This window comes from Perkinsus marinus, assembly GCF_000006405.1.
Source record: "Perkinsus marinus ATCC 50983 genomic scaffold scf_1104296958234, whole genome shotgun sequence".
Taxonomy (NCBI): domain Eukaryota; phylum Perkinsozoa; order Perkinsida; family Perkinsidae; genus Perkinsus; species Perkinsus marinus.
The window spans coordinates 438,094-457,913 of NW_003206847.1; the positions used below are offsets into that span (position 1 = coordinate 438,094).

At 47.7% G+C, this 19,820-nt stretch overlaps 8 protein-coding genes across 8 annotated transcripts in view; 4 read left to right on the forward strand and 4 right to left on the reverse strand.

Moving 5' to 3' along the window:
* Window positions 1-1,956: 1,956 nt before the first annotated feature.
* Window positions 1,957-3,391, reverse strand: Pmar_PMAR006113 (aspartyl protease, putative). Its single transcript, XM_002774484.1, has one exon. The coding sequence runs from the start codon at window positions 3,214-3,216 to the stop codon at window positions 2,092-2,094; it is 1,125 nt and encodes a 374-aa protein (XP_002774530.1). The 5' UTR covers window positions 3,217-3,391; the 3' UTR covers window positions 1,957-2,091.
* Window positions 3,392-4,951: 1,560 nt separating this feature from the next.
* Pmar_PMAR006114 (conserved hypothetical protein) lies at window positions 4,952-6,910 on the reverse strand. Its single transcript, XM_002774485.1, has 3 exons — window positions 5,985-6,910; window positions 5,469-5,616; window positions 4,952-5,425 (listed from the first exon to the last, which is right to left on the reverse strand). Exons 1-3 carry the CDS (start codon window positions 6,902-6,904, stop codon window positions 5,234-5,236), a joined length of 1,260 nt encoding a protein of 419 aa, XP_002774531.1. The 5' UTR covers window positions 6,905-6,910; the 3' UTR covers window positions 4,952-5,233.
* A 1,610-nt stretch (window positions 6,911-8,520) lies between these two features.
* On the forward strand, window positions 8,521-10,455 carry Pmar_PMAR006115 (DEAD/DEAH box RNA helicase, putative; the record flags this gene model as incomplete). The annotated part of the gene is made up of 10 exons (XM_002774486.1): window positions 8,521-8,597; window positions 8,637-8,751; window positions 8,794-8,904; window positions 8,953-9,095; window positions 9,136-9,208; window positions 9,314-9,391; window positions 9,443-9,601; window positions 9,645-9,727; window positions 9,779-9,860; window positions 9,907-10,455. The coding sequence occupies 10 exons, from the start codon at window positions 8,521-8,523 to the stop codon at window positions 10,453-10,455; spliced, it is 1,470 nt and encodes a 489-aa protein (XP_002774532.1).
* A 509-nt stretch (window positions 10,456-10,964) lies between these two features.
* On the forward strand, window positions 10,965-11,912 carry Pmar_PMAR006116 (Peptidyl-prolyl cis-trans isomerase, putative). Its single transcript, XM_002774487.1, has 5 exons — window positions 10,965-11,058; window positions 11,108-11,246; window positions 11,300-11,424; window positions 11,475-11,622; window positions 11,673-11,912. Exons 1-5 carry the CDS (start codon window positions 10,990-10,992, stop codon window positions 11,771-11,773), a joined length of 582 nt encoding a protein of 193 aa, XP_002774533.1. The 5' UTR covers window positions 10,965-10,989; the 3' UTR covers window positions 11,774-11,912.
* A 507-nt stretch (window positions 11,913-12,419) lies between these two features.
* Window positions 12,420-12,623, forward strand: Pmar_PMAR006117 (hypothetical protein; the record flags this gene model as incomplete). Its single annotated transcript, XM_002774488.1, has 1 exon — window positions 12,420-12,623. A coding segment is annotated over one exon (204 nt), but the record flags the coding sequence as incomplete, so codon positions are not given.
* Window positions 12,624-12,638: 15 nt separating this feature from the next.
* Pmar_PMAR006118 (hypothetical protein) lies at window positions 12,639-14,787 on the forward strand (the record flags this gene model as incomplete). The annotated part of the gene is made up of 4 exons (XM_002774489.1): window positions 12,639-12,655; window positions 12,748-12,864; window positions 13,969-14,101; window positions 14,641-14,787. 4 exons carry the CDS (start codon window positions 12,639-12,641, stop codon window positions 14,785-14,787), a joined length of 414 nt encoding a protein of 137 aa, XP_002774535.1.
* Window positions 14,788-15,484: 697 nt separating this feature from the next.
* Pmar_PMAR006119 (hypothetical protein) lies at window positions 15,485-15,790 on the reverse strand (the record flags this gene model as incomplete). The annotated part of the gene is made up of 1 exon (XM_002774490.1): window positions 15,485-15,790. One exon carries the CDS (start codon window positions 15,788-15,790, stop codon window positions 15,485-15,487), a length of 306 nt encoding a protein of 101 aa, XP_002774536.1.
* A 3,219-nt stretch (window positions 15,791-19,009) lies between these two features.
* The window catches only part of Pmar_PMAR006120 (NAD-specific glutamate dehydrogenase, putative), a gene marked incomplete at both ends in the record, with an annotated part of 3,209 nt that continues 2,398 nt past the window's right edge, over window positions 19,010-19,820 (reverse strand). Inside the window, one exon of the mRNA XM_002774491.1 lies at window positions 19,010-19,788. Within this exon, the coding sequence (XP_002774537.1) occupies window positions 19,010-19,788 (779 nt within the window). The remainder of the gene's footprint in view (window positions 19,789-19,820) is intronic.

The window sequence follows — 19,820 nt, forward strand, 5'->3', positions numbered from 1 at the left end:
GTGTTAGTCGTCTCGGTTAGACTGAGTATAAAGAGACCTTGTTCGCCAGGATGATCAAAGATTTTTGTGGCGAGCGAGAATTCGATTCGCACTTTCACTGGAAGGTCCAGCTTGCGGTTTCGGACTGAAACTTTCAGTTATTGCATGGCACTTCGCAATGCGAAGTTCGCATCATGATCATTTTATTCGAGCGGGAAATGCTGCATTCCCAGTGGGAATGCAGCATTCCCCCTGGGGGAATTTCCCACAAGCATAAGACGGTGGAGTATCAACGTAGCATACTCCAAAACAAACGGATAGGTATCCCTGACGCAACATATAGGCAGTGGTTCTGGAACCGGCCGCAGGCTCACAGTATGAGGCTCTGAACTAGTCAGTAATCACCGTTACCAATAGACTGACGTTTGCACCTCGTTTCGCATGGTAAGTCAGTGTTCTCGTCTGCATTTCTTGCTGATACGAGCGGTCGAACCTGTGAAAACGATCGAAACTGGAAGGCTTTGTTGGTTACTAGAAGACAATGTTGGCCGCCCCATGGACTGCCCATGAACTGAAACGAAGGAATGCAACCATCAAAGGATCAATCAAGTAATGCTCAACGACAGCTCTAATCACCGAGCGTTGCGTTACAAACTTTCCTATAGAAAGCGCGCTTGATCAGCCGCAGCGGCTGAGCTTTAGCGCACGCCCTGGTCTCCTCCAGTGTGGATATCTCCCATATCTTGTAACGCTTTCAATTTCAATCAAGCTATGAAACATGATTAGTAAGTGCAAATCATCTGCTAGCAGCCCGACCGAATAAGACGATGACGCTCTGGCCTGGCAAACCTGGCAGGCCAAGCGAAAAAATTTATTTTTCCATATTTTTCCGTATTTTTCCTTCAAATTTCAAATTTCCTTCCGAAGGAAATAATTTTTCTATTTTTCCTTCCGCGTGCCACCCTAGATCCAAATAAGTGATCTCGGATCACTCAGTGCGAGTGATTCCGCCCAATACGAACTACCATGTAAACACAAATCCTCTACTTGCAAACATAATACAGAGCATAGCAAAAGTTTTAATCCACAATCCCAATACCACCAGTATTTCCCCCATTACTACTTCGACACTACTTTCGAGTTCCCTCTTTGAGCTTTCTGAGTTGCTCGAGAATCTCTTATCTATATCGACAAACCAAAGAACTTTGCAGAAAAGTCACCACTCAGAGACTTCGAAACTATAATGCAATGCTCAACACAATCACCAACAAACCACCAAGGTAAGAATCTCGCGTGCGAAATTTCAATTTCTTCTTCCGATTGTAGAACAGCAAAAATTTGCTCCATTGCGGGGTTGCCCATTCGTAAAGCGGCAAATTGCTCCTCTGAAAAGTAGCAATTTGCTCAATAGTAGAAGGAGCAATTTATCGGTTTGCCCCTTCTTTGAGCAAAATTGCTCAATTTTGTTACATAGTAGCACTTCACATAGCGGCAACTTTTATATATTCTAGCAATTTCCTGAAATATAAACAAGCAAACGATATTCATTCAAGCAGTTTCTGTTATACAAAACGGCAAATTTGCGTATTTGTAAAGTGAATTTTGCTACTTTGCTCTTCTGTATATCAGCCATAGCGTTCTTACACACTAGCACAACAGCAAAAGCCGCAGGAAATATACATTCCAGCTAATTGGCACTTTTTTGCTATTTGCTCCTTTGCTATTTTGTAACTGAGCCCCAGCCAAGGGAGATCATTGCACAGCTAAGGATGTCTGCGTAGGCACAGTAGGAGACATCAGAGGGAGCAATCTCGTGTCGGACAAACGCACACTATCATAAACTACTAGTTTAAAACTAGTCTCTCCTCTAAAAACGTTGACTATATGTCCAAGAATAAGATGTTGAGGTTAGGCCGCCACGGACTGAACTCATTGCCATTAAAGTCTCAAGGAAAGACTAACTTAGAATAGCTTGGTAATCGGATCTATCTATCTAATAATAGGGATGGCCATAGCTCGGCCCGAGCAAAAGCACGCGTGCCCATCAGGGTCGCACGCAAGTAGAACCCTCTCTGACTAATCATTGTGTCCCCTAATGGAGAATAGTGTACGCTACTTGGTCTTAGCGAAACCGATCTTATTCTCTTGGTAATCGAAGAGCAAGTATCGCCCAGGAAGGACGAGGTTGCCAATGGCCCAGGTGTCGATGTCGGTCAGCCCGAAGAATAACAAGCAGTGGCGACCATAGAGCCTGATATAGTGCTCTTGAGGGATCTCCAGGGGAACACTCTGTCCACCAGCACCCCTCATGAACAGTGTCACCGGCTGAAGACTTTGGCGATCAGCGCAATTGATCTCAAACAAATCCTCATAAGGCTGGAACTTGACAGGCTTGGTCGCAGTAGACTGGAGATCTTTCAGAAGTTTATTCCTGTAAGATTCCGACATGAAAATGCCGGTGGCGCCAGTGTCGATCTCAGTAGACATAGGCTTCCCAAACTTAACCTCTGCGTTTGCTCCCACTTTCATTCCAATAAGTGCCACTTCCCAGTGATCCTTCGCACTTGGGACGAATACCATCGGCCCAACGTACTTTGTAGGATCTTGCCCGCCGAGAAGGAGCTCCCCGGTGGGCTTGGCGGCAGAGTCGAGATACACAGAGAACATGTTCTTCCCTATGAGCCTCTGAGCCTTCGGTTTGTCCAACAGTTGCTTGATCAGCGGTTCGTAAGGTGCCGGTTCTTTATGGGGGTATCCGAGGCCAATCAGTGACGGAGGGAACGTATACTCGAAATTGAAATTCGCCATCAGGCCGAAGTCGATGTTCCGCACCACCTTCCCTCCAAAGGAGAATGCTCCCGAATGCTTAAACAGTGTGACTTCCGTCCCGTCTTGGAAGGAGAAGACTTCTGTTGGCCCAGGAGTGCACTCGGGAAGGCACGCATAACATTTGGAAGGAATAGTTTCACACCCACCGGGCTTGACACTTTCGTACCATTTGCGCCAAATGAAGAACGTTACAGGAGAGCCTGTATCAACCAATTGTCGGAAACTCATAGCGTCAACGGTGATGTCGGCGATGAGAAAAAGATCTGGTCTACCCGGATCGTATACATCTAGTGAGATTGGCAACCTCAGAATAAGCTCTGCGTGGACTACCGCGAGGAGAAGGAAGCGAGCGAAATAGAATGTCATAGCTTGGTCGAATCCTGAGGGGCCGAGAAAGCTCACACGCATTCTGTTCGTTATCTATCCGCAACTATTGAACACAAATATATCAAAGTTTAGTCTACCACATACAGCGACTCGTAATACTATGACCGTAATACTAGACTAGAAGCAAGTGGTACAGCTCACGTGACTTAGATTCGACCACGCTGTTGTGCAACTCGACACTTGTAGCCGATGTGATGTGAAAGAAGGAATACTTATTGAGCGGTTGGCCTGGTTTTAGCTACGGAAAAATCGAACAATTCACGTGTGCAGGCCACCTTGCACACAGCCTTGTGCGTCACCTTCACGCACCAATCACAGCAACCTGACGATGTGGTGATCTTTCCCAGATGACTCAGCGAAAGAAAATTGATTTGCGACAGAAATAGCTGATAATAATATCAGGTAACCATGCCATCTATGAATGTAAAATTGCTACTCGAATTGCCCGCGTACTTCAACACGGTGTCCACTAGTTTCGTACTAGCCCGCTACCTCTAACACAGTGGTGATTGGGCATCGCAATGACTGTATCGACTTCATCGTACTGTTTTGATACGGCTCTGCAACACAGGACTTGAGGAATTCTCTGAGGATTCGTCCTATCGGCGATCGATACAGAACGTTCTCGTCCTACGCCATCACGACGAGTCCCCCATCAAGGTGCTCATTCCCTCCGGAAGCGTGTCCAGTCGGGCGGCCCTCAGGCTCATCAACACCAGCCTAATGCCAGACTGTTCACCATGTTGTTGAGGGCCTCCACGGCCCACTTTGCTTAGTTGGAGCACTCGGTCGTTGAGGTCTCGTAGGATGAGATTTTCCAATCGTCGCATTGGGATTGTCATTATCTCCTCGAGCATCATAACGATGTGTCCAGACCGTACCAGCTTTTCGATCTCGGCCTGATTTAGCCGGACAACTCTCAGAAAGGACTGTCGCGTCCAGTGTTTGAGGAATATATGTTGAGTTCAAGAGTTTCCTCGCTGATTATACACGTTTACACACGAATTCGGGTAGGAATGTACGGAAACCAACAAGGATTTCCCAGAATTTCTTCATAATTTCCATATTGCCATTGACATATGTAGTTGACCATATGCGTATTCTTCCACACTGATCTCACCAGCAGACTATGTTTGTCGTCGTTATTGTTGTTGAGAATAGTGTTTACCACGATGTCTCGAGGATCCAGAGTAGCGTCAGACCTGAGTCAAGCGTGCTCTAGAGAAATCTCTCGTGCAGTTACCGATTGTTCCCATACAGTGTTGCTGCTAGTTTCTCTATAAACGAAAAGGTTCTCCCGAGATTGTCTGATTTCGACTGAGGAACTCTAAATTTTCAGCAGCATGCTGAACATCGCTTACTAGAGCTTCATCAGGACACTGTGAATCTTGATCGTTGAGATGCTTGGCTACAGCGAGCGATGCATTAACCATCTTGAAGTGTTAGCTAGAAAACTATCGCAACTCCGCCGATTTCACCGCATGCAAGAGGTCATTCCCATCCATTGTTTGCCCCACTAGGTCGAGCAGTAGTTTCCCAACCTGTCAATAGGCTCTACGTATGTACTAATCTAGCGATGTTGTGGAGCAATCCGACAGCCCTTATTAGAGTATGTCTGGTCTAGATTGTTAAGGAGGTCAGATGATGACCATGACGAAGCTTTGAATTACGTCACGTTACCGCCGCATTTTCGCTCTTTGTTCGTGATTGAAAAACGCTCTCATTGACAGATACAATCATACCCAACAATCTGTTCTTCAAGGGAAATATTGGTCGGATTATATTCACGATAAGACATAGTACTGATAGCAGGGGATATTATTGGTAGCATCAACAAACTCTACTTCCGGTAGACAAGCAGTAGCACACAGCTCAACTGTACAGCACTCAATGAGGAACATTGAACCACTCGAAGTAGTAGCGACATTCGAATCAGAAAGGTGAGGTTCGTGTTTCTCAGTAGAAGTACAGAGGCGGCTGATGTAACCACCGCGATCAACAGGAAGTGAGGCCGCGAATCGGTGGCAGAGTACATCAATTACACCCGTGTATCAGCATTATTAAGTAACGGCTCATGAACATCAGTCTTCACGGTAACACGACGAGGACGAGCACTATTCGACATAGACGATAAAATTGAGTTGGCTGAGTCGTCCATAACGAATGGCTTTCGCTCGAGAGGAGTACCAGCAGACATCGACATCGACATGGGAGCCCGAGACGGATTAACCTGATGGAAAAACCATAAATTACCCAGAGAGGAAGACTGTTACCTTCTCAGTGCCAGCCAGGCCGAACGGGAGACGCACGATATTGTCGTAGACAAGCACACCATAGACGAGTAGGACGAAGCCAGCGAGCTGTATGAGCGAGTACGGCGTTAACGGCTCACCGAACGAGTGATCATCACTCATATAGTACCTGTGGTCAAACAACGAAGGGTGGCGAGCACTGCTCGCCGAGCAGCGAAAAGCGTGATTTACTACGCGGTGTGCTCAACCGCATGTGTTGGTGACGATATAAAAATTGTGGGGAAATTTCAGAAAATTCTTGTTGGTTTCTGTATATTTCTACCCGAATTTCTATACAAGCTTCTAAGTGAAAAAACTCTTGAGCTCAGCTGAGGAAAGCGAACACATATTCCAACACTGCTACTAGGGCTGCAATTTCGCAGATTAGTGGTATCACTTTCGACTCGAGAGCTCTGACAATGACATAAATCTCAGAGTAGCATTATTGACGTAGTAATTCCAGATACCACATTTTCCGGAACTAGCCCTGAATATTACATTATAACAGAACAGAGCCAGATAAGAATAGTCCTAGTAGAATCAAGCATAGTGGTGTGGATAGCAGAGGCAGAGTTAGTAACATTAACAGCGCAGATATTATACGCGAAAGTGTTCAAAGCATAGCCGAGGACACCACCAAGGACCATCTTAGAGTCGCCCATCATCGCAAAAGCATCAGAGGCGTTCTCGAAAACCCCACCTACGTCTTTGCCCGGTACATGTTGCATCACTGGTAGTACTATACATGCCATTACAAGGAGGCCCCAGATACCTTCAATGCCTACTAGAGCGAGGGGTGGTACGGCACCGCCCTTCAAAAGGAATTCCTCTACGACGTATTGGGAAGCACACACAACTTGGCTGCCAATGATAAAGCAAATACCGGTAATAACTTCACCAGCAGAAAAGCTCACCGCTTGGGAGTCTCTCGAGAAAATCGAGGAGGACCCGACCAGGCTAAGGGCGATAACACAAATAATTACACCACCCCAGTGATTTCTGTACATCTTGCGTTTTAGAAATATCACAGACAGAGCTGCAGAGAAAACTATGATGCTTCCCTTGAGCATTTGGAATACAGAAACGGGCGTGTAGACCAAACCGACCGCCTGGAATGAGGTTCCAACCAAGTCGAAACATGCCGGGAAAAATATAGCCAACCAGGTCCTACGAGTTGGGGAGGAGTAAGGCTTGCCCGAAACCCGAGCTACTAGAACGCGTACATAGAATACTACGAGGGCTAGGAACATGCCCGAAAACATCATCAGAGACATGAACCAGGGCTTGTTGAAAAGATGGACACCGTATTGAGGGAGTCCAAGGGCGAAGCTTTGGAAAGCCAGCTTTTCCGATATGGACTGTCCTGACCCGACAATCAGACCGATACCGAATGCTATTCCCAGGATCGACAAGGCCATGATGAGGGAATACCAGGGAGGACTAACAGAACTGAAAATCGGGGCTTACTTCATAAGCATCCTTATGAGAGATATTGGACCCATTAGGACGCATTTAGAGGGTAAATGATTTTGACCTTGCCTGAACATGCGTTAGTAGATAAGGGTCTTAGGTGTTGAGGTATAAGGCACTAGGACACTTTTTCCCTGAAAACTGGTGGTTTAGCCGCTCCGTTCTCACAAGCTGTATTGGTGAAGGAATTTTGATACATATAGCGAATTAGCATAGAGAGCGATAGGAAAAACACCAGTGGAAAACACATTTCACGACAACTGCGTAGCGCGAATATCGGCATTTTACGTAAAACGGGTGAAACTCCACTGTACTAGGGCCCTATGCGAATCCTGAAGCGAAGGTGGGCCAGAGTATCCACTGAGATGAAAATATCAGAGGGTGAGTCGAATCATGGACTCAGATTCGCGAATCATTATCCGCAAACGGCCCCTGGCCACCCTAATGCTAAGGATGTACAGCGCTCCGCATAACAGCCGTTGGTTCGCAGCTCGGACATCCTTGAGGTTAGAACTTCTTCAAGGGCCTATTTCATGATGTCTTTAAGTTTAGTATCCTTACTCCTTAATAAGGATGAGGAGTCCTCAGCCTAAGCTATGGTGTTGAGTCTTGTGGAACAACTTTACCCTCAAAATGCGTCTATACCGGTAAAATTCCTCAGAGCCTATGAAGAAGGCCCCAAGTATAGGAGCCTTCCCGCCACCGTCGCGCGCCACGAAATTATTCTACTTCGGCAAATTGATTTCTAGACGATGAGCTTATCCTTCGTAAGGGAAAGGGCCTGTTCCACAAGGGTACGTAATTCAAGGCACATTTAGTTTAGGAGCAACTGGAGGAGTTACTCAAGTAGAGGGCGCAATTTGCTCGTATGAAACAGGCCCAAAGTATAAGTGCTTTGAGTCTATGGCTTTGAGCTGGAGTTAGCGTGCTGTTTTCACTACTCTACTGCCACTTGCCGAACTTATAGAACTACGGGGAGGCTCCTATGTGGTGTTCTGCATAACAACACTTACTTCCTCTTTCGGTTCTCTTGTCCATGCTGGGATGTTATCGAGGAGTGGTATGCAAAACCCGACGAGGACTAGCAGCGGCATTTCCTTCTTTCCGGACACTATTCAGTGCGGTTACCTTTGAACAGTCGCCGAGACCTCTCGCCACGGAGATCCTGTCTGGTCTGAGGTGATACCAAAACTCCGCGTATTTAATTCCGGCCCGCCATTTTCAGTGAAATTCGTGGGCCTCGTGGAGAGCGAATTAGTAGAACATCGCTGATGAGCGAGTGTCAGGAGGAGGCCGCGGACGTCCTTCTACAACTCGACAATGATTATGGTAATAGGCGAGCGTTTTGATACTCACAGGCAGTGTGGGGAAATATGCACATGGTTAACTACATGTGTTGGTGACAATAGGAAAATCGTGAGGAAATTTTGGGGGAACTCTCGTTGGTTTCTGTACACCCCTACCCGAATTCATCCTAAACTCCTAGTATTAGTGAGGAAAATGGTGAGCTCAGTTGAGAAAAAAATAACACATATTCCTCCAACACTGCTCACAGGATGGTCACATGTCCACAGGTCAGCCCTTGGTGCCTCCGAAAGACCTCGTGCTCACAGCTGAGACAGGTTCCGGCAAGACACTAGCGTGAGGGATCTCCCACGGTTGCTAATAGATGCCTAGTAGGTATCTGGCGCCGTTGCTCTCGAGGTTGGCCTGGTCCATCACGGATGCCTCCCCTGAGGGTGTTTATCTCTTGATATTGGTACCAACACGAGAGCTCGTCCAGCAGATCTCCCGAGTAATGCTGCTGCCTCTCGGATTCAACCTTTCTTGATCAAAGGTCGTGGCATCTCTACTGTCCTACCATCCCCTTCTCCGGAGCAGCTTTCTTTGTGGTGGGTACAGTATTGATGATGATGTGGAAAGGATCGCTAAGGAAGATCGACCGCATGTAATCGACAGACAGGCTTGAGTTACGCCTCCTTTAGATGGCTTGTAGGTTCTAGTGTGCACCCCTGGTCGACTCATATCGCATCTATCTAGTACTAGTGGCCTCTACTGCCTCCTCAAGCAGTCTCTACACTTGTTAGTAGTGGATGAGTTCGATAGAATGGCTGATATGGGGTTCCTACCACAGCTTGAGTGAGTCCCATGGGATCTCACACTCCTGATGGCCTCCCAGGCACATCTATTCGGCCCTTCTTGGCTGCCGCTCGGATGTTGGTATCGTATTGTGTTCGGCTACTATTAGCCCAGTACTTGATGGAGTAGCTAGAAGAATGCTGCGATACGGCTTTTGTCGGATCGGGGTGGTCCTGGCATTCTGAGAGCTACGCTGGACAGGGATTATTACCTTTCAGGCGTCATCAAGTTCCCTTTCCGTTACGCCTGATAAGCTGCGACAAGAGGTTTTGTTTTTCAACGCAGATCAGTTCCAAGTGGGATTAGAGACCGGCTGGAATCGTCTGTGGATGCCCTTGTTGATTCAGGCGACTTTGGAGGCGATGATATACCGTGCTACTACGGATGACGGGACGGCAGATCGTCACAGAGTGTTGGTACTTTTCCCAACGGTCCGAATACTACAGCTCTTCTATGTCATGACCAAGGCTCGGCGGCGACAGAAGGGGACCAAGACAGCTCTACATGTGATAGTATCATGATGAGGTCTGATAGCATCTCCCATTCCAGGCTACTCGAATCGCAGCCCTACACGCTCAATTGTCTAATGATAAGAGGCGTAGTATTGCTGATGAGTTCCTGCATCCTGATGAGTACTGTACTGCTAAGAACTGCCTGGTGTTATCATACCACATTTCTTTCAGTTCATGCTTGAATAAGGTCCTGTTCGCTACTGATATTGCTGCTAGAGGGTTAGATTGGAGCCAAATCAGTCACGTCATTCAGGTGTGTTGAGTGACACTGTCCTTGCTGGTACATTTCTATTGTGTAGATTGATGTCCCCCATGCTCAAAGTGAAGGGGAAGTTGTAGACCAGTACGTCCATAGGATGGGAAGAACCGCTCGAGGAGGGTCTGCGGGAGTCAGCACGCTCATGCTACCGCGAAGGCTGCATCCCAACGGTCTTCCAAGGATACTTGCTGGTCACAGTGACCGGTTGGTGATGCTGAACGACTCTGACATGCTCGATTCGTACATGTCAAAGTTGCCCGTGGGAGAAATTGAACCTGTCTGGTTCGAACCTGGGTCCTGTCAGCTTGGCTATCGAAGTTTGATGGCATTCTATCACAGGCAGATGCAGTTGTCGTGTACAAATGATTTTGATGTTCGTAAGGAAGATATCATCAAGTGTGTGAATGACATGATACTGAGCACGGGCCTGTTGAAGCGGCAACCCATGTTGAACAGGAAGTTTGTGGACCAACTGGGGTTCACTGGTCTGCCGGGCATCCGTATTGGCAGCTACTTTGAGAAGGCTAGAGAGGCTGAGGAGATTGAAAAGGAACAACTCAGAGAACCTTTTGGACAGCGGCTCGCATGATATGGTCTCGGGGACTCTGAGGATGGACGTTTAGTTGAGATAGTAGCTGTCGCCTGTTGTGAGGTTGATCACACAGAAGGGGACAGTTGGCTGATGTAGCGTAATCCAGAGAGCCTCGTGTGTCCATTTTTGTCTACGTAATTCATCATGATTGGGTCAGCGACGGTTCCTAAGACGGAGGAGCACATTGAGACCGTTGTGCAGTTTCCACGTTTCTGAGGACAGCATTTGTCTTGTTGGAAGTATGGAATATGAAGAGTTGGTGAATTCAATGTAGATCTGTACGCATTCGCATGGCCAAGTTAATATCGTTAAAACGCTAATATCTTAACAAACACAGTGATATTGATAGTTTAGCACCTGCTGGAATGAATGGTGGTATCATGCGTTGTTTCGCGTACGTTTTGCACGCATGCACAGGAATCTTTCGTTTCACGCGTTCATGCTGGATTATGCTCTCGCCAAACGAATGGTCTTCGATCTCCACATTATTTTTCTTCTTCATAGTAGACTGTCTCTACCCTCACTCCTATTATGTCGAATCCCCGTGCCACCTTCAACACGACCGCCGGTAATTTCACCGTGGAGCTGTATTTGGACAAGGTTGGTTTATTCGCTTTGTCCTTGACGATGCACTTCCTGCCTTACTCAGATGCCGATTACCGCCTCCAACTTCATTGATTTGGCCAAGTCTGGGTTCTATAACGGTCTTCATTTCCATCGAGTCATTTCCGGCTTCATGATTCAGTTCGGTTGCCCTCACTCGAAGGACCCCAGAAGCTCCAGAGCTGGTAGCCCACTCCATGATCACTGGCTCTCGTTGCTCCACCCTTGTTATTTTCAGGCACTGGTGGCCCTAACGGTGGCACTAAGTTCAACGTCCCTGGTAAGGGAGAGATTACCAGGGATATGGGCGGAAACATCCCTGATGAGTTCAGAGAACCCGGCTGCCCTCATCTCTCCAACGAGGTCCGACATATCTAGGCCTGGCAAGGTTTGCGGATATATCCTGCGCTCAGGTTGGAACCCTCTCTATGGCCAACACTGGCCGTCCCAACAGCGGTGGTAGTCAGTTCTTCATTAACGTAGCTCACAACGAGTTCCTCGACTTCTGGAGAAACGATCTGGCTCCCAGCCAGCATCCTGTTTTCGGCAAGATTGTTGAAGGTAAGATCCTCCTCGTGTTGGGTTTCCATGTACATCTTGCCCGTCGTCAGGTATGGATGTCGTGATGAACATCTCCAAGGCCCCCACCAACAGCAACGATAGCCCCAAGACTCCCATCATGGTCAACTCCATCACCGTGCAGGGTGCTTAAGTCTGATGACTAACCTATCCCAATGATTCCCCATTATCAGTGCTTTGACTGTTATTCGAGTATGATGATGTAGAGTCGGTGATCGTGGTGGAGAATCACCGCACTTCAGAGGAACTAGATTTTCCTAACCTAGTCTGTTTTTTTCACGATCTGAGTTGGTACGGGAGTCAGTGAGTGATGTTTGTAGAAGGTTGGGGCTTGCTTCACCGATTCTAACTGGCTAGAGAACGATCGATTCTAACGGAAAGATGACGTTTAATGACTTCTTGATTGGTCACGCCTCACTTGGAGACCATAGTCGAGGTCACCTCGGTGAAGTGTCTAGGGCCTCATCTGACGAAGAAGCGTCAAAGGTTTGGTTCGGTTGACGATATAATCCTTTACGAAGAGGGAGACAAGGTTATCTCAGCCTTGGAATAGTTCAAGGTGGTCTGTTATTAATGCTCATCTGTATCGTTAGTATCCTGACGGGATCTGATTCATGTTCGATCACATACACCAAGCCCCAGATGCCTCGATTCGGAGCCATCCGATTATACATGCCGGTGTGGAATCGTCAGGCGGGAAGGACACAGTGAAGTATACACCTAGTGATCCTGCAGTAGGTTCTCCATGTACATAGAGCTTGCCACACACCGCTATCTAGAGCACACCGATTCCCTCACATACGACCCCTCACGAGTACCTCGTTGTGAACTTTCGAGATGACCAAAGCCTCATCTGCGATGTGAGTGCTATCAGCGCTAAGTGTTTCAGCTTCGCTGGTGCTCATCTCGAGTCGAGTTGTCAGAACTTCTCCTCGATATTCCGCGAGCTCCACCGTTTCATCCCACACGATTTCGGCCACAGGGTATCATTTACTACAATGCACTGTTTGGACAGGTGGGTCAATGGCGATCGATGCCTCCCATTCGAAGAGTGCGGATTGGTTATACTTGCTCTTGTTGGGCTACTTGTGAGTGTGGTGCTCTCAGGCATGGGCAACCTGGAGTAGACTGGCCGATGTGCTCATCCCATTTTGTACGGAGGTACCCGTCGGTGAAGATCTTCCACATTGACACGATGCAGCACCGGACAGATGACTATACACCGTACTCAACAACCCATGACTTGCATCACTCAGTCGCTAACCCATAACGATATAGTGATACTGCTCGCTCTCATATTAGGATCCCCGGTAACCTCGAAGGCTCCCACCCCTCGTCGATTGCCAAATTCATCACTTCGTATATACGATGGCATGATCAACAAGACAATCTCCGAGGTTTTCGGCCGCATCTTATGGCAAGCAAACACATCGAGGCACCTTCATCTCATCCGGCTCAATTTTCTCACCCGCTACCAACGCATGGGCATACGATGATACATAATTCAGGTTTCATGTACGTTGCTTGTGTAGTTTTTTCTAGTTCAACTGTTTGTAAGCTGTTTACTTACACCGACCAGGTCGGTGCAAATGCTGGAAGGTCCTTCTGGTACATGTCTGGTGGGCCGGGCGGGAGTTGCTTGACTACGGCCATGACTAGCATTGAGCTATGCAGGATGTTTCCTGATGGGAAGGAGCTTCTTCATTATATGCGGGAACGTCCTCGTGCCGTGTTATGCAATGTGGCGGTTCGGTGTGGTTACTCACGAACTAAGCAAGCCAACAGCATTTGGGTAGGTCCATGCTCGATGCACCTGGACCTATCGGTTTCAGCACTGACCTTTTACATGCCACTTTAGAATAAACTTAGTTCATAGAAAACATTTGAGGCTTGCATTGTGAGCATTCTTTATTCTCGAGCAGAGAGCGCAGAAGTCAGATGATCCTCCACAGGCTCTTCTTGAGTGGCCAATTATTCAAGAAGTACCCTCAATCGAACAGGAATGTACACCTTGTCGGGGCCTCGTCGTCTGGTATGCATGTTGCGCCCGTAGTGCGCGTGATACCTTCTAACAGCTCTCATAGTTATTACGTTGAGAGAGCGCATCCTGGGAGATCCCCAGCCCAAGGTCGATTTGAAAGGTGTGATCTGGTGTAGTTGGACCGTATGAGGTGTGAGTAACCCATCTATTCCAACGTCGAGTCGACATTGTTGACGGGCTCATCTTGCCAGATACCACGGATCTTAAGAAATGGCCACGGATCGAAAACTTCTACCTCGAGAGGAGTCCTCGTCCCACATGGTGCGTTGATCGTATGGATTTCTCAGACTCGATATAATTATGACCGACTTGAAGAGTGTGAGGCAGCTGTCAAAAAAAGGCATTTCTAACCTCTTCTTCAAGTACAGCACCTATGACGGGATCTACTTTGTGACACAACTTCTCGACCACCGTTTAAATGTGAGAATGATCCGAGGTTGTCATTTCCGGGATACAGCGTGAGTCACGTTACGCGATTATGAAGCTACGAACTCAGTGCCGAAAGATACGCCGCGGGAGAACGAATCCGTCATCCGACCGCCTGTCGCGACAGAGTCGTGGTCGTTCAGAATTCTTATGATAAATTCGCTAGTGTAGCTAGTGTTGGACGGCAACATTTGATGGAATTCACTAATTCTCTGTCCAAAAAGTCCTATCTGAAAGCTGATTGAAGGTGTCTATAGTGGATACCGTCTCATTTGATCCGGATGGTAAGAGGGAAGACGAAGTGCGGCGAAGCACTCCAACATACGAGATCCCAAAATCTCAAGGTCAAAAGTCCTCTTCATTCCATCGTGGTCTCTTCGCAAAATTTGTATAACCAATATTTTGCTTTACTATCCAGGACTTGGCGTCATATGGACGTCGCACACTCCTCAGTACCCTGATGGAGCGAGGCTCGCGTTCATCGAGGTGAATGGTATATCGTGGTAACGTAGTCATTGCAGGTGTTCGTTCAGATGAGGGATGCAGGCCGTGGACTCATGCTCCATCAACCCGTGGGGATGCAACAGACATTCGGATCTTTCTCTACCGCGAAGCTTCGGACCGAAGCTCTTCGGCGAAAAGGGTGCAATCACCAGAAGAACGCTGGTCCGAGCAGCTAACATCGTTCAGCCCTTATCGGTGACCGATTATCGGTCAATGCCATGAGTTTTCATCACCTCAGCTTGCCTTTCTCCTTGACATTCCTTCTCTCGCGCTTATCAAATATTTCGGCTCAGTGACTTTGACTTTTTGGCAAATACGTCCTGTGTTACTGTCAAAAAAGGTGGCTGTATCGGAGTTAATGCATGGGGAAACAGATGGTCATTGTTCAGGGTGGTCGATTTCGATGAAACTGCATCATCATGTCTGAAGTCGTCCGCATGTCCTCTGTGATCCGCTTGAGGGACAATGTGAAAGTGGCTCAGGCAGTGCCTATTATACTTCAAGACCACAGAAAATTCGCCTTGTACCACTCGAGTATCGGTCTGACACTATCAGGCTTAAAATGGTCGGAAGTATCATAGGATTCCCAACCACACATGGTGCAATTACACGGATGATGCCTTCGCACAGCATGAAATCCTAGCGTAACAACAGGCCGGAAAAGATAGACTTGATGACTCAAGACAATTGGCCTAAGAGATCAAGTGACATCACAGCTCATCGTGTTTGACATCATCCCGTTTCCCTGGCGGAGAGATAGGCCCTGGCCGTTCCAGTGGGATATAAGGGAATGAAATATCAATGCGACGCACTGCGGACCGTTCCCCCATCTCGGAGGAAGCCTGTCGAACCTAGGACGGGGAGATCGAGAAGCTATCGAGTCTCGACGAGAACGTCAAGAGGTGCTTGAGAAGGCTTGTTGAACGAAACGAATTCAATGCCTACTAAGCGACTCAGCCTGGCGCGACACTTCCTCCAAGTATCATCATCGCACTCACCACCATGAACAATGCCTCCAACGGCGTATTGTACACCAGCGCAGTTGGTCAGCACCCCGAGAATCTCGAGGGCTTGAACCAACGGCTGCGTATCAATGATGAGCTCTACGGACTTCGACATCGATGACGATAACGTTTGGGAGCACGTACGAGAGAATCCGTTCTTGGCTTCATCAGCCATATTTGGATGGTCTTTGATCTCGTCTTGACCGAGGCAGAAAATCTTCGAGTACACCCTGCAGTCAGCCGAAGCATAATGCTGTGGTTTGACAGAGAATGAGTGCTGACCTAGCCTCGGGATTGAAAACGAGTGAGTGGACAAGGGAAACAATCCGCTCCTTGTCGTAAGGGTCAACATAGGGTTCACGTAGGGATATCGAGTCCTTGGTGGCAAGAGATACGCTCCAGAACTGAGACCAATTAACATGCCACCGTGTGCACAGAGATGGAGAGAGAAATGTTGAGAAACGAGTGCTTACCCCTCTAGGCACAACCACTACATCGCCCGGATGCTGTTGACATTCACGATAATCCTTCAGGCCGAACTCTTCCCGTAATTCAACCAGCTTTTCCTGAATAACACCAGCCGTTAATCGTATATCCTGATTATGTTAAAATTGGTTGTTTTCTATCGGCCTACTTCAAAGAACATGAAAGCACTGGTGGGTTCCAGAGCTTCCTTTGCGGACGCTGAAACTCGCAGCAACTCCGAATAGGGGACGATGAGCCACCGCCGGCTGAAGGGACATAGAGCTAATCCCAGTCGAGCAATGCTGTTCGCCACCTGCCGTGAAGGAGCGAGTCAACAAGAACCTCCCCTATAGGATTCGGCCAAGTGGTTCTCCACTGCCTGAAGGCCCCACCACGAGACGACTCTGTGATGCGTAGAAATGCTCGATCAAGGCTCTTCTCTGAGGATGATCCATGGAAAGGGACTAACTCATAGCAGAAACATTAAGTTGTCTACCTCTTCCTCATCGTTGCCGGTGATGGACTCAATGATTGTCATGATATCTTCCGAGCCTCGCTCGAGAATATGCTCACGCCAAGACACCAGACGAGACCACGGATTAACCTGGAGTTATCGCAGAGGTATTGCCGACAACTCGGGGCACCGACTGCAGCAGGAGCTGGCAATGGGTGATCTATCTGCTTACTCCTCCCAGCTTGGCACTAACATTATCGTAGCGAGAAGTGAAATCGAGCGAGAGTCCTGCTGGGAGCCACGACCTCAATGGTAGATCCAGCTCGCAGTTTTCGGTGCCAGAACCCGGGAGCTGAGGAGAGTCACAACAGTCACAGGGCAGAGTTCGGTTAGTTACCTTGTTCGAGAAACACTTGTTTAGATAGTTAGTGAATGAGATGTCCTTTCTAGGAACTCGTACTCCCACCCTGAATAGTTGTTTATCTCGTGGAGATGAAATGAAGTTAACCTTGACGTCAGAGAACTCCTTACTAGACATAGACCTGAATGGCAGCAGCAGTAGCAGCAGCACGACGCGACCAACTCCTTGCTGTCGATCTCCTCGAACCGTTTGGATAGAAAGACACCTTCTAGAGGTCTACTCCGCTCTTAGTAGAGCTAATTCCTCTGAATGGGGCGGCTATACCATCCCAACCTATGCCTTGACACAAAAAAATCATTGATGGGGCGGGTATGCCATCCTAAGACATGCTTTATTGTAATGAGTTCCGCTGGATAAGGCGACTATGCCGTCCAAAGATATATCCCAATAAATCGATTTACAATCAATTCCTTTGGACTATGCCACCCCAAGCCATACAAGACCTTGGGGTGGCATAGCCGCCCCTGGATGAATCAATATTATTGGAGGCGACACAGAACTTTAAAATAAACAGAGAGATTTTACTGTTGAATAGGGTCTCGAGAGATGGGCAGCGTTTCCCAGCTGGATGACTGGTGAGTTATCAGTGCAGACCTACTCGGCTGTCCATCGACGCAGGTCAGCTTCGTTAATGCAGCAACCACTGCCATTCCGCAATACAACTGGTTCCGAAAGGCGAAACACTCGAGAGTGCACCAGCTGCTCGACCTCACCAACTGATAGTGTTTTGACCGTACCTGATAATCAGAAGACGTATTAGGATCGATCATAGGAAGTAGATTCCACACTGGGTTCCACTTAGTGGAACCTGGCCAACACCGCCTCGGAGACGCGTTGGACTCCGAGAGGAGAGACCGCCACATACAGATACAGATACAGCAAATTGCTATCAGTGATGTATTGCTGTCAGCAATACATCACTGATAGATTCGATGGCATTCAACTGGAGAGGACTCCGTGCTTTGAATAACGATTCCCGTAATCTCCTAACCCCGCATCTTCCTACACTTCCTGCTTTGTAACTTTTTCATGTCCGCCACTTTCTTTTTGCCCTCAGTGAAGCTTCGAGGTACTCGAGTCGTCTTATCGGATGATTTTATCGCGATTTCGTGAAGCTGAGTATGAGTCTTATTCAGCTGCATCACCAAATCAGAAACCTACGAGAGTGAACTTGTCTAGGGTGTCTACACCTATGCCACTCACAAATTTTCCCATGTTTGATGAAACCTGATTGGCCAGTGTCCACGCCATCAGCGCTTGTGCTTCTTCGAGAAGAGCTTTCGTATCTTCTCCTCGGGCTATGGTATACTTGACATGGATGTGTGTTTGTAGTGGCTGCTGAGAAGCAACGGCACCCGGCGGCAGTACCATCACTAGAGACCATGAGATAGACCAGAATAACAGTTGTCTCATGGAGTGTAATGAGAAAAAATGTCGCTGTAACAACGTTCGTTCCAGCATAGAATGACTCTGGGGTCTTGCATCGTTGTTAACATCGGGAAAGTTCTAGAGAAGTCTGATATCTGAGATCGATTCTGTCTCAGAGACCATGGATATCAGTGAAGAGTTGGTCGCAGTAGCGGGTTGATGGAGAAGCTAACGAATACTCTGGCGATGCAGTAGATCTTGTACGCTTACCTCGTGGCATTCAAGATGTATGATTTCTGAATCTCTAAACGAAGAATGACATACTCGTTGCGATCGAAACGCCGAGAAGCTTGCTCCCGTTTGCGTAGAGAATTACGAGTTGATCACCTCGAACTCGGTCACACTCGCCAAAGTATTCAATTCGGGCATTACAATAGGACCAGGGGCAACCTGACCGAGTATCCTTCCCATTACTATGATCACCGCATACTCTCTAACACAATACTAGGAGCAACCAAGAGTTAAGTTACGAGACAATTCAAGCAACTTTGAGCCAATAGCAGACAATCCTTCGCAAACATTCCAGAAGAGTAGCTTTTGCGGATGAAAAAAATTGACAACAGTCAACGTACGATGGCCCTATATTATATAGAGTATAAAGCTATTGCAGTCGAAATATTGGTAAATTACATAGTAGAAGGGGTAACCTCACCTTCGGACTTCTCCTCTAGTGAGCGCATGAACTGGAAAAAGGCGAACTCGCTCGTCTTCAGACCGTTAGAGTAGACAAATTCGTCAGCAATCCAAGTAGCAACCATAGCATTGAGATAAGCCTCGGGGGTGTTCTCGACGATCTTATCCAAACCACAATGAACAAGAAGCAATCTGGGCACACAACGTCTGAGAACAGCACGAACCATCCAGTCATTCTCAGGGTCGTGTTCCTCGAGTACGCCAAGGATGTAAGACTGCATGTCGTTGATCTTCTTAGACAATAAGATGGTGGCATCAGTCTTACGAATATACCTTGATCCATCAGGATACTTCACCTCGTGGTTAGTCTTCCAGATGCCATTGAACTCCATCTTGGCATTATGGCGAACAGCGGCAAGGATCTCCTGTACGTACTGTTCGTAGAACTCAGGAGGAGCACTAGTCTCATCACGAGCGCAAAGGAACTCGTCATGATCAGCCGTATCCATGCAAAGAGCAGCGAACACCTCCATACTGCTAGAAGTAACACCACCCTTGTTAGTGGAAGCATCCTTGAATAGCTGGACACCAGCATCCTCAAGATATCGACGAGCATCATCGGTCAAGAATAAGTTTGCACCCTCCACAACATACTTGAACTTGAGCTCCTTAGTCTCAGGATTGAACATGGTCTTATCAACATTACCAATGTTAATAGTACCGGGACGACCACCACAAGGGATGAAGAGATCAGCAGAGAAGTACTCCATCTCTGGGAAATGATTCGCACCTCAACCCCGGACT